The sequence below is a fragment of the Macaca nemestrina genome, chromosome 6 (genome assembly GCF_043159975.1).
Source record: "Macaca nemestrina isolate mMacNem1 chromosome 6, mMacNem.hap1, whole genome shotgun sequence".
Classification (NCBI taxonomy): Eukaryota; Metazoa; Chordata; class Mammalia; order Primates; family Cercopithecidae; genus Macaca; species Macaca nemestrina.
The window spans coordinates 30,402,096-30,415,497 of NC_092130.1; the positions used below are offsets into that span (position 1 = coordinate 30,402,096).

The following is a 13,402-nucleotide window of genomic DNA, read 5'->3' on the forward strand; positions in this document are numbered from 1 at the left end:
CAAAATGACGCAGTTGGGCCTAACACCAAGTAGCTGAGACCGCAGGTGCGTGCCACCATGCCCAGCTAAATTTTTAGTTTTGTAGAGACAGGGTCTGGCTATGCTGTCTAGGCTGATCTTGAATTCTTAGGCTCAAATGGTCCTCCTACCTCAGCCTCCCAAAGTGCTGCCATGTGTGACCTGCCATGCCTGGCCCTATCTTATTTTTTGTTTCTTTCATCTTGACTATTCTATGCACCTCATATAAGTGAAATCATACAGTATTCGTCCTTTTGTGTCTGGCGTATTTCACTTAGCATAATGTTTTTAAGGCTTATCCATGATACAATTTTAAGGCTGCATAATATTCTATTGTTGGACTTGGAAGTCTTTTCAATCTTTCACTATTACAGTGTCACAATACTCTTGGATGGACTTTTTTTGTGTGTGTATTTGTGTTCATATTTTTGGCTCAGAGGGTTTGGAGACCTTTGTGTTTTATTTAAAATTATTTCACCATCCAGATCATGATGCAAATCTCTGCCCTTCCTCATCCTCGTCCCTTCTCCCTTGGCTGAAATGCTCAGGCCAGAGTAGGTGCTAGGGCCCGGAAGCAGGAATTCTGACCAGGCTACCATAGAGGGTGACAAGAACACCACTTAGAGTGATTGCTTTCTTAGAGTCAGCATCAGCTCTCCAGAGTGCTTTCCCACATTTTGTTTCAACACCCAGCATCAACAAGGAGTTAAGTGTCTGGCAGAATCCCAGGGACGGGTTCCTCCAGGCTGTGCTTAAACCAGTAGACCACGTTTGGAAGATTTGCTTTACCAGCCTGGTCATGTTCAGAAATTCTCCAAATCCTAAAACCTGACATCTACAAGTTTCTTAAAACTCATCTAATCCTCGACCCTCAGTATGCAGATTGGGCTACTGAGGTTCAAAGGGAGCTGAGACCAGCTAAAGTCAACTCAGAAATAGGGTGACCAGTTGTTCCCATTTACCTGGAACTTTCCCCATTCTAGCACTGAAAGTCCCATGTCCAAAAAACCCCTCAGCCCTGGGAAATCCTCCAGTCAGCCTCTGGAGCCAGGATACAGCCAAGATCAGACCCATGAGTTTTTAGTTCTGGGCCCTTCTTCTCACACCCGCCTTTTCAGCTCTGCTTCCAGCCCCTACACAAAAGGAATGATTTGCACTCTGATTGCCCTTCCAGACAGGAAAGCTGAAGCGCTACTTCACAGACCTGGAGGCCCTGGCCATGGTCACTGCTGCTTTCTGCCATGACATTGACCACAGAGGCACCAACAACCTCTACCAGATGAAGTGAGTCAGCTTCCCTCCTCACCCCCAGCCCTCCGGATTCATTAGCCAGCTCTGTGTGGCCCCCAGGCAGACTCATTGGCCAACAGGGAAGCCTTGTGGTCCACAGCTTCCCACTGCCTTCTGCCCTTGGGACCTGGGTCTCCTCCTGTAGCAGCCAGAATAACGATCCCCCAAAGATGTCCAGATCTCAAATCCCTGAGCTGGGGAGTATGTTGCCTTACATTCAAAAGGGACTGCGCAGATGTGATTAAGTCGAGGATCTTGAGATATAGGGATTATTCATTCAAGTGGGCCCCGTGTAGTCCCAAGAGTCCTTATAAGAGGGAAGCAGGAGGTCAGAGAGGAGAGAGGACGCTACCCTGCTGGCTTTGAAGATGGAGGCATCGCCTGCAAACAAGGAATGCATGTGGCCTCTAGAAGCTCAAAAGAGCAAGGAAATGGATTGTCCTCTGGAGCCTCCAGAAGGAAAGCAGCCCTAAGGACCCATTTCAGACTCCATACAGAGCTGTAAAATAATAAATTTTATTGTTTTAAGCCATTAAGTTTGTGGCAGTTTGTTATAGCAGCTGTAGAAAACAAATGCACTAAACTCCTTTATTCGTCTCCTTCCCTGTCCTACCTGCTGCACTAATTTGTGCCAAGACGTTAATAACCAGTAATGGTTCATTCACTCATCTCATATTTATAATGCTTCGAATATAATGTGGTAGGCTCTATGCTAGGCAAAGGAGGTGCTCTGATGAGCAAAACAGCTCCTGTCCTCACAGAGCTTATATTTCAGACAGCCCACCAAGCATAGTTCTTGGACCTGATCTCATTGGATCCTCACAACCACCCACTGGGCTAGGCAGAGCAGGGGCTAATGTTATCCCTACTTACAGATGAGAAAACTGAGTCTCCGTTCAGGGCCCATGGCCTGTAAGTCATTAACAAGCTCTGAATTAATGCTGCTCTGAGTCCTCTCAATACTTCCATGCTGCTCTGGGGCCAGATATTGGGTTTACATTTTACATTTTGAGAATCTAAATACTTAGCGCAGTGTGTGGCACATAGTAAGTGCTCAACAAGTGTTTATTGAATACAGAAATGAATAAACATACGGCTTGCGGAAATTCAGTGGTTTCCTTCAGACTTGGATCTGAAGAATCAGGGCTAGATGATCTTGAAGCATGGCCCAATGCTAATGCCCCTAAAATCCCTTATGGCATTGTGTGCGTTTGTGGTTTTTTTCTGGGGGAACGGGTCTATGCTATTTAGTAGATTCTCTAATGAGTTCGTGACCCAAAAGGAACTTGGAATCACTTGTGGAGAAGGCTAAAGACTGAGTCAGGAGACTTGATGTTTAGTCCTAATTTTCTATTGTCCACTCCATATTGATTCTCTCTCTTTCTCATTCAGATCCCAGAACCCACTGGCCAAGCTCCATGGGTCCTCCATCTTGGAAAGACACCACTTGGAGTTTGGCAAAACACTGCTCAGAGACGAGGTAGGATGAGGGCCAAGGATGCACTGCCCACAGGGCCTGGGTCAGAGGCTCCATTTCACAAGGAGCCTGCGTGTGCCCAAGGAGCATGCTTTCCATTGGCCTGGGCTGCCTCTGCCATCATCTGGGATAGCCATTGGTAGTTGGGTGACTTTACTGCCAGCATCAATCCTCTCCCATCTTGCCTCTGCTTTTTTCTTTAGAGCCTGAATATCTTTCAAAACCTCAATCGCCGACAGCATGAGCATGCCATCCATATGATGGACATTGCAATCATTGCCACAGACCTCGCCCTGTATTTCAAGTTGGTATTTCTTCTCATTCTAATAGTAAAAGTAACAATGATTATATGTGTGTATATATATGTGTATATATATTATATGTGTGTATATATGTGTGTGTGTGTGAATATATATATATATATATAGAGAGAGAGAGAGAGAGAGATTTTTTTTTGGGGGGACAGGATCTCACTCTGTTGCCCAGGCTAGAGTGCAGTGGCACCATCACAGCTCACTGCCTCCTGGGTTCAAGGGATCCTCCCACCTCAGCCTCCTGAGTGGCTGGGACCACAGGAATACCACCACTCCCGGATAATTTTTTAATTTGCTGTAAAGATGGGTTCTCACTATGTTACCCAGGCTGATCTCAAACTCCTGGGCCCAAGCCATCCTTCTGCCTCAACCTCCCAAAGTATTGGGATTACAGGCATGAGCCACTGCACCCAGCAACAATGATTATAATAATAACAAACATCATAGTTCCAATTAATTTAGCATATACTATGTGTCAGGCACAACACGTGTGTTATGGACACATTGATTCTTGCTACAACTCTATGAGTTAGATATTATTACCCCCATTGTACAGATGGGAACACCAGGATTCAGGACAAAAGATTTGCTAAGATTAGATAACAAATCAGTGTCAGAGACTTAGGTTAAACCTAGGTCTTCACTCCCAGGCCTTGGTTCTTTCAACCTTGTTTTGTGAATTTTGTTGATTTAATAAGCCTCCATCTGAATCAGCCAATGTTAGCAGCTCAGGTGTTGCCTTATTCTAAGATTTGCTCCCTTTACTAAGACTGATGTGTTTTGTAGGAAGAGGACGATGTTCCAAAAGATCGTGGATCAGTCTAAGACATACGAGAGTGAACAGGAGTGGACACAGTACATGATGCTGGAGCAGACACGGAAGGAAATCGTTATGTGAGTTGGGATGGGGTTAAAACCTGATCCTCTTAGGCTTAGGATCATGAGGCGAGACGTTGCAGTGACAGCTCTTGCTGCCCTCAACAAGCCTTGGGACTATTTCATTTTGGAGGCTTCAACATATGAAAAAATGAAGTTTTTTAAATTCCAACTGCACAAGCTATATGTTTAATCTTTATTTTAGCACTAAAAATGCAAGACAGTATATTATTATTTTATTTATCTGAATACAAAAATATGTTATTTGAAGTAGCTCAATCATACTATCTAAGATTTGGATGATAAACTGATATAACTTTCAAGTTTTTGATACAACAGAAATCACTATACCAATTAAGGGGTTTTTGTTTTGTTTTGTTTTGTTTTGTTTGTTTTGAGATGGAGTCTCTCTCTGTCACCCAGGCGGGAGTGCAGTGGTACGATCTCAGCTCACTGCAACTTCCGCCTCCCAGGTTCAAGCGATTCTCCTGCCTCAGCCTCCTTAGTAGCTAGGATTACAGGCACCCACCACCACGCCCAGCTAATTTTTGTATTTTTAGTCAAGACCAGGTTTTGCCATGTTGCCCAGGCTGGTTTCAAACTCTCGACCTCAAGTGATCCACCCACCTCTGTGTCTCTCAAAGTGCTGGGATTATAGGTGTGAGCCATCAGGCCCTGCCCCAATTAAAGTTTGAGTGATACTTAATGTGTCATTCAAAACACATAGGCTTAATTTTTAACATATTCCTTTACATAGGACAATATCCTCCAATATAGCTGTGCTAGTCACAAATTGGTTATGGTTGGTATGAAATTCATATTGCATAGTCTGGCATGGTTGATAATGGGACTCAAATTTAAGTTGTCTGGTGAACGTCTTTTTTCAGTTTTCTCAATGTGCTTCCATGATTCACCTCAATTGACAATGGAGTGAGAAGGGTAAATTTGAGGCCTTTTATGAATATGTGGCCCAAGCCAAATGGTCCCCTGGCTCCTCTGTGATGGGTCCAGGGCATTGAAGGCAATGGTCAAGAAAAGTTGCAGGGGAGACAATGCCTGACTAGTTGCCTAGGAAGCATTGGGTTATTTGTTTATCCCCAAATGCTTCTGTGGAAATGAGGCTTGATTAAGTCACAAGCATTGCAAGTGTCTGCAACAGAGAAGAGGAGACCACTGACACAGGCTCCGGAAAGAGGTGGGCGGCAGCCATTGCCACTCCTTCAGCCCTGCAGTTATCCAACCAGGCCTCCTACAAAGGTCCCCTGATTCTGGGAGCAGTGCAATCTGCTTTCGCTGAACAAGGGGACATGCTCAGCCCACGGTTACTCATAGACTGACCAGGAACTGCCCCCCCTGGACATTTCATTTATTTATTTATTTATTTATTTATTTATTTTTGGGATAGGGTCTTGCTCTATTACCCAGGCTGGAGTGCAGTGGCAGTCAGGGCTCACTGCAACCTCAACCTTCCAGGCTCAAGCAATCCCCCCACCTCAACCTCCTTAGTAGTTGGGACTATAGGCACACTACACCCGGCTAATTTTTGTATTTTTGGTAGAAACAGGTTTTGCCACGTTGCCTAGGCTGGTCTTGAACTCCTGAGCTTAAGCGATCCACCCACCTTGGCCTCCCAAAGTGCTGGGATTACAAGTGTGAGCCACCACATCCAGCCACATTTATTTATTTATAATTTCAACTTTTATTACACATTGAAGGATGCATGGGCAGGTTTGTTACATGGGTATGTTGTGTGACACTGAGGTTTGGGGTATAAGCGATCCCATGAGCATAGCACTCAGTAGGTGTTTTTTTTTTTAGCCCACACTCTCTTCTGTCTCCCATCTGGTAGTCCCCAGTGTCTGTTGTTGCCATCTTTGTGTCCATGTATACTTAATGTTTATCTCACACCTATAAGTAAGAATATGCAGTATTTGGTTTTCCATTCTTGTGTTAATTCGCTTAAGATAATGGCCTCCAACATCATCCATGTTGCTGCAAAGGCCATGATTTTGTTCTTTTTTATGGCTGTGTAGTATTCCATGGTGTATATGTAACACATTTTCTTTATCCAATCCACTGTTGATAGCACCTAGATTGATTCCATGTTTTGCTATTGTGAATAATGCTGTGATGAACATGTAAGGGCATGTGTCTTTTTGGTAGAACTCTTTGTTTTCTTTTGGATACATACTCAGTAATGAGATGATGGGTCGAATGGTAATTCTACTTTAAGTTCTTTGAGAAATCTCCAAACTGGTTTCCATGGTGGCTGAACTAGTTTACATTCTCACCAGCAGTGCATAAACATTCCTTTTTCTCCACAGCCTTACCAGCATCTGTTATGTTTTGACTTTTTCTTTTCTTTTATTTTTTCTGAGACGGCGTCTCACTCTGTCACTCAGGTTGAAGTACAGCAGCACGATCTTGGCTCACTGCAACCTCCACCTCCTTGGTTCAACCTATTCTCGTGCCTCAGCCTCCAGAGTAGTTGGGACTACAGACACCCACCACCATGCCCAGCTAAATTTTTTTTGTATTTTTTGGTAGAGACGGGTTTTTACCATGTTGACTAGGTTGGTCTCAAACTCCTGACCTCAAGTGATCTGCCTGCCTCAGCCTTCCAAAGTACTCAGACTTCTTTTGACTTTTTAATAATTGCCATTCTGACTGGTGCCAGATGGTATCTCATTATGGTTATCTGTTTATTGACTTCTGCTTTTTCTTTTCTTTTTTTGAGATGGAGTCTCACTCTGTCGCCCAGGCTGGAGTGCAATGGCACAATCTCAGCTCACTGTAACTTCCACTTCCCGAGTTCAAGGGCTTCTCCTGCCTCAGCCTCCTGAGTAGCTGGGATTACAGGCACGCGACACCACACCTGGCTAATTTTTGTGTTTTTAGTAGAGACAGGGTTTTGTCATGTTGGTCAGGCTGGTCTCAAACTCCTGACCTCGTGATTCGCCCGCCTCGGCCTCCCTAAGTGCTGGGATTAGAGGCATGAGCCACTGCGCCTAGCTGACTTCTGTTTTTTCCTAACGTTTTTCTTTTTTTGACTTCCATAGCTGGACATTTCAAAATGGCTCAGCAGAAGGACTAAATAGTTGAAAAGAACACCCTGCTATTGGATAGGGGGACTTGATATTAGAAAGTTGTCTATTCTCCTTAATTAATTATTCATTTATGGGTGATTCCAAAACAAACAAACAAACAAACAAAAATACCCTGCTTTATTCTGGGGGAATTAGGAAGCTGATTGAAAAATTCTTACGAGAAATGAGTATGCAAGAATAAACAGAAAAAGAAAACAGATAAAAAAGAATAGTCAGAAAATTCTGACATAGAAAGTAACAATGGTGACCAGCAGAACTAAAGGCAGTTCTGTCCTAGGCAGAAGTCGCTCAGATCAATGGGATGATCTTAAGGATTATGTCTGTGCCCAAAGTGGGTTTTGTACCAGTGGAGAAAGGTACAAGTTCATCAGCGGTGTTGGGACAATGGGATGGCCACAAAGTGAGCTCTCTAGCTTATTCCTTATACCAAAATAAATTCTAGATGTAATAAAAATTTTTAAATAACCAGGGAAAGAAAAGAGAGCATGAAAAAAGCCTGGAAGAATTAAGAAGAGGCCGGGCGTGGTGGCTCACGCCTGTAATCCCAGCACTTTGGGAGGCCGAGGCGGGTGCATCATGAGGTCAGGAGATCGAGACCACTCTGGCTAACACGGTGAAACACCATCTCTACTAAAAAAAATACAAAAACTAGCTGGGCGTAGTGGCGGGCGCCTGTAGTCCCAGCTACTTGGGAGGCTGAGGCAGGAGAATGGCGCGACCCCGGGAGGCGGAGCTTGTAGTGAGCCGTGATTGCGCCACTACACTCCAGCCTGGGCGACAGAGCAAGACTCCGTCTCAAAAAAAAAAAAAAAAAAAAAAAAAGAATTAAGGAGAATAATTTCAGAGCAAGCTTTTCAAAATGTGACATGAGGCCGGGCACAGTGGCTCATGCCTGTAATCCCAACATTTTGAGAGGCCGAGGCAGGCAGATCACCTGAGGTCTGGAGTTGGAGACCAGCCTGGCCAACATGGTGAAATGCTATCTGTACTAAAAATACAAAAATCAGCTAAGCGAGGAGTGGGACTCCATCTCAAGATAAATAAATAAATAAAACAAAATAAAATAAAAATAAATAAAATATGACATGACAATCATAAAAGTCATAAAATTAGATGGAGAAATCTGATTATGAAAAATTAAGGATTTCTGTACAACACACAAAAACACGTAGTCTGAGTAGGAAAGTAAGTGATAAGCTGGGGGGAATATTTGCATCACTTCTAAGAGAAAAAGAGCTAATTTCCTCAGTAAATAAGGTGTTAAATCGATTCCAGGAAAAGGCTAATCCAATAGCAAATGGGCAAAAGGCACAAACCGACAGTTCCCAGAAGAGTTACAGTGCGATATAAACCTATGAAAAGACGGTGATTATAAAACTACAATGAGATATAATTGTTAACTCCTGTTGTCAAAGATGAAAACATTTGCTACCATTCCGCGTTGGGCAGAGTGAGGGAAAGGGCCACCTCGTTCCACATGTGGGAGTGCAAAGAGGCTCAGTCTTTGCGTAGGGCGATTTGGCGGCACCTATCAAAGCTGTAAGCGCTCGTCCCCTTTGACCCAGCAATCCCACTTCCAGGATTTCCCCTCTGGATATTCTCCCACATGTGCACAAAGCGTATGTACAGAGTTATTTGTTGCAGAATTGTTTGTAACACAAACAAGATTGAAAACAATCGAAATACCTAGCAATGGGGAACCAGGTTAAATAAACGATAACACTTTCATACAATGGAATGTCTTACAGATTGACAAAGAAATGACATCAAGTGAAAGGTATTATGTTTAATTTTAAAAGAAAAAAAAGCCAGGATCTCAATCATTGTCAAAGTCAAGGTGACCTTATGTAGGTATCTTCAGCTGACGACACACATACCCCTCTGGGAACTCATGTCCTTCCAACATGTATATCAGCATGGATAGCCTTAAGGGAATCAGTGTTTGCTTTCGTAGTATTAATCTTCCTGAGAAAGAAGCAGACCAGTAGGCACAGCATTCTCTCATTCTTCCCCACCTTACAAAATAAAGGCAAACTCCGTTCTTTCTTGACTCTTCCTGCAGTGTGTTGTCCTAGAGACAAAAACCTCTGGGCAGCCAAACAGAGGGACTATTTGAAATATAGTCATGCCTGGGTATACTCAGGGGATCGGCTCCAGGACCCCCTAGTATACCAAAATTGGTACAAACTCAAGTCCTGCAGTAGCTCTGAAAACCCCCTGGATGTGAAGAGTCGGAACCCCCTATACATGGGTTTTGCATCCTGCAATCCATGTTCAGCTGAAAAAAATTCATGTGTAAGTGGACCTGCGTAGTTCAAACCCATGTTGTTCAAGAATCCCCCATACTAGTGTTGTCACAGCCTCTTATAATTAAGGCATTATAAATCTAAGGAAGGGGCCGGGCCCAGTGGCCATGTCTGTAATCCCAGCCCTTTGGGAGGCCAAGGCGGGTGGATCACTTGAGGTCAGGAGTTCGAGACCAGCCTAGTCAACATGGCAAGTCTCCATTTCTACTAAAAATACAAAAATTAGCCAGGCATCGTGGTGTGTGCCTGTAATCCCAGCTACTCAGGAGGCTGTGGCAGGAGAATTGCTTGAACCTGGGAGGCAGAGGTTGCAGTGAGCTAAGATCTCACCACTGCACTCCAGCCTGGGTGACAGAGCGAGACTCTTTTTTAAATTTTTATAGAGATGAATAAAGGTCTCACTCTGTTGCCCAGGCTGATCTTAAACTCCTGGGTTCAAGCCATTCTTACACCTCAGCCTCCCAAAGTGCTGGAATTACAGGCATGAACCACTGGACCCAGACTATCTGTTCAAGAGTTTTTACAACTTTAATTGCCAGGCACTCCCCCTGAACCCCACCCCCATTCCCAGCCAGTGGGTGGGATTGTACAGGGGGGCAGCAGGTGAGGGATTTTTCATTTAAACATCTTACTTCTTTCAGAGAATGTATCACTGTTCAGGGACCATGACACTAGGGCAAAGGCACATCAGCAATAAGTACTGAAGATGGCAGCAACTGATTTAATCCACACCACTGTCTTCTTTCTATCATCTGTCTTTACAATTTTTTTTCTTTCTTTTTTATTTGGTCATAGTCTCTCAACAGAATCATATGATCTATCTATCTATCTATCATCTGTCTGTCTATCTATCTATCTATCTATCTATCTATCTATCTATCTATCTATCATCTATCATTATCTATCTGTCTGTCTAGTCTACCTACATACCCTCCATGTACCTTTACCTTTCTTAGAATTAAAAATAAAAGATAAGTTGGATGTATTATAACATGCTTATTTAAATTTAAAAATAGGAACTGGGCATGTTAGGGAGGCTGAGACGGGCAGATTGCCTGAGCTCAGAAGTTCAAGACCAGCCTGGGGAACATGGTGAAACCCCATCTCTATTAAAATACAAAAAAACAATTAGCCAGGCATGGTGACTTGCACCTGTAATCCCAGCTACTCTGGAAGCTGAGGCACGAGAATCACTTGAACCTGGGAGGCGGAAGTTGCAGTGAGCCGATATGCAACCACCACACTCCAGCCTGGGCGACAGAGTAAGACTCTGTCTTGGAAAATTTAGATTATCCAGGTATGGTGGTGCATGCTACTTGGGAGGCTGACGTGGGAGGATCACTTGAGCCCAGGAGTTTCAGACTACAGCTAGCTATGATCATGCCACTGCACTGCCCTCCAGCCTGGGCAACAGAGAGAGACTCTGGTTAAAAAAAAAAAAAAAAAAAGAGGAAAAATGGGCAAAAAAATGCTGAATCCTACTTCAGTCTAGTAACAAGAAATATTCATTCAGTAACCAATACTTTTTAAAAAATCCCATCCTATCTTGTTAATAGATGAATTCAAAAAAAGATACTTTGAGTGTTTAATCGTTATTTGTAAAAATAGTAGTATATTTTGTTATTTAATTGTGTACTAATAACTTAATCCAAAAGAAAATTTTTCAACGCTTAGAGGCTTATTTTTAAAGAAAAATTTTTAATTATATAATTTAAATAAATGGATATAATTGGTTGCAGGTAATTATGAAAATTGATCAATGAAAGACTTTCAAGCATATATGTAGTATACACACACACACACATATACAGAAACACATATGCATATACATGTACACATATACCCACAATATTAGGATAACATTCTATGGAGAAGTCAAGTGGAAATAGAGGTTTACAGAGACAAGGAAAGATGTAAAACTCTAGACTCTTAAAAGAAAAGCTTGCTTATGTGCTTTTATCATGGGTAAAAAATGACGTAACAAATTTATTTTAAAAAGTCAGTATGGCCGGGCACAGTGGCCACATGTGTAATCCCAGCACTTTGCAAAGCTGAGGTGGGAGCATGGCTTGAGCTCAGGGGTTTGAGGCCAGCCTCGGCAACATAGCGAGACCTTGTCTCTATAACCTGAGTATGATGGCACGCACCTGCGGTCCCAACTACTTGGGAGGCTGAGATGGAAGGATTGCTGGAGCCCGAGAGGTTGAGGCTGCGGTGAGCCCTGATGGTGCCACTGTACTCCAGCCTAGGCAACAGAGTGAGATCCTGTCTCAAAAAAAAAAAAAAAAAAAGTCAGTATGTGTAATGTACTATAAATTAGATCCTTTGAAAATATCAAACTTATGATGTAATAGCTTAAGATGTCAACTTAAAAATGTGTAAGAAGGTAGCACTTTTCAAAATTCTTTAGGTAGGGATTTAACAAAAAACGTTGGGAGACCTGTAATGCAGCATTTCTCAATCTTAGCCCTGTTGACATTTGGGGCTGGCAACCCTGTTCTGGAACTATCCTGCACCTTGTGGGATGCACAGGACTAGACACCAGGAGCACCCCCACCCCTCCCCAGGTGTGACAATCAAAAATGTCTCCAGACATTGCCAAATATCCCCTGCGCAAAAATTGGCCCAAGCTGTTTGCTATAAAGCCATCTCGGGGCCCATTGCTTAGGTATATAATTAGAACTTCTTCACACCTGAGTAGCATGTAGCTGTTGCACACTTGGGGCTTTGGTATCAGACAGCCTGGGTTCAAGTCTCAGCTCTTTCACTTATTGGTGGTGTGGCCTTGAGCAGGTGACTTACTCCCTCACCTCAGTTTCCTCATCTGCTTAAGGAGGATCATGGCAGTGCCTGCTTTGTGGACCATGATGGGGGCTGAGCTGGAGTATGTAGGTAGTGGTGTTCGGTGCTTCCTGTGGTATAAGAAGACATATACATTTGGCCTTTGTTCCTGCTTCCTGACAGAGATCCTAAAACCCTTGGAATTTCCTGAGTGATAAGAGTGTCTTTTGTTCTGATGGGATGACTCTTGGCAGGACCCTAGACAGCTTCAGGCTGGGGGGCTGGTCACCAGAAAGATCAAGCCTTCATTTAAAGCTTGGAACTTTCAGCCCCATCCCCAACCTCCAGGAAGGGAAGAAGCTGGAGATTAATTGCCAGTGGATAATGATTTAATCAATCATACTTCTGTGATTAAAAACAAGAAAAAACAAAAAACACACACAGACACAAAAACAAAACAAAACAAAAAACGCCATAAAAACCTCTAAACAGCAGTGTTTAGAGAGCTTCTGGTTTGGTAAATACTTCGAGGTGGTGGGGGGCTGGCATGCATTCCCCCTCCCATAACTTCCTCTATCCATCACATTCATTTGGCTATTTCTGAGATGCATCCTTTACAATAAACCAGAAAATGTCAGTAAAGTGTTTCCCTGAGATTTGTGAGCTCATCTAGCAAATTACTGAACCTCAACGCAGGGACACATTTCAACTTTGTTGCCAGGTCAGACAGAACGGTAGGTAACTTGGGGACCCCATACTTGTGGCTGGCCTCTGAAGTGAGGCAGTCTTGTGGGGCTGAACCCTTAAACCTGTCGGGTCTGATGCTAACTATAGGAATTTAGTATCAGAGTTGAAATGAATTGTAAGACAGTCAATTGGTGTCAGGATTGGTTGTTGTGAGGAAAATCCTAATACTCCCTTCGTGTGTTTTGATTATCTTGGAGTGCTTATGTCCACGGGCTTCCTGTGGTTGGAGGCCCACACCAATTGACTTTGACTTTTTTTTTTTTTTTTTTTTTTGAGACAGGGTCTTTCTCTGTTGCTCAGACTGGAGTGCAGTGGCACGATCATAGCGCACCGTAGCCTCAACCTCCCAGGCTCAAGTGATTCTCCTGCCTCAGCCTCCTGAGTAGCTAGGACTACTTCAGTAATTTTACTCTAGGGCCAAGATGTTATAGAAACTCTGGAGCGAGGGCGTGACTTCCTTTTCTTCATCAAACTCTTGACATTTCC

At 43.4% G+C, this 13,402-nt stretch overlaps 1 protein-coding gene across 1 annotated transcript in view; it reads left to right on the forward strand.

Moving 5' to 3' along the window:
- LOC105466882 (phosphodiesterase 6A) overlaps window positions 1-13,402 on the forward strand; it is a 54,763-nt gene that overhangs the window by 27,872 nt on the left and 13,489 nt on the right. The window contains exons 9-12 of the mRNA XM_011716031.2: window positions 1,193-1,302; window positions 2,701-2,788; window positions 2,989-3,089; window positions 3,886-3,993. Of these exons, the coding sequence (XP_011714333.2) occupies window positions 1,193-1,302; window positions 2,701-2,788; window positions 2,989-3,089; window positions 3,886-3,993 (407 nt within the window). The remainder of the gene's footprint in view (window positions 1-1,192; window positions 1,303-2,700; window positions 2,789-2,988; window positions 3,090-3,885; window positions 3,994-13,402) is intronic.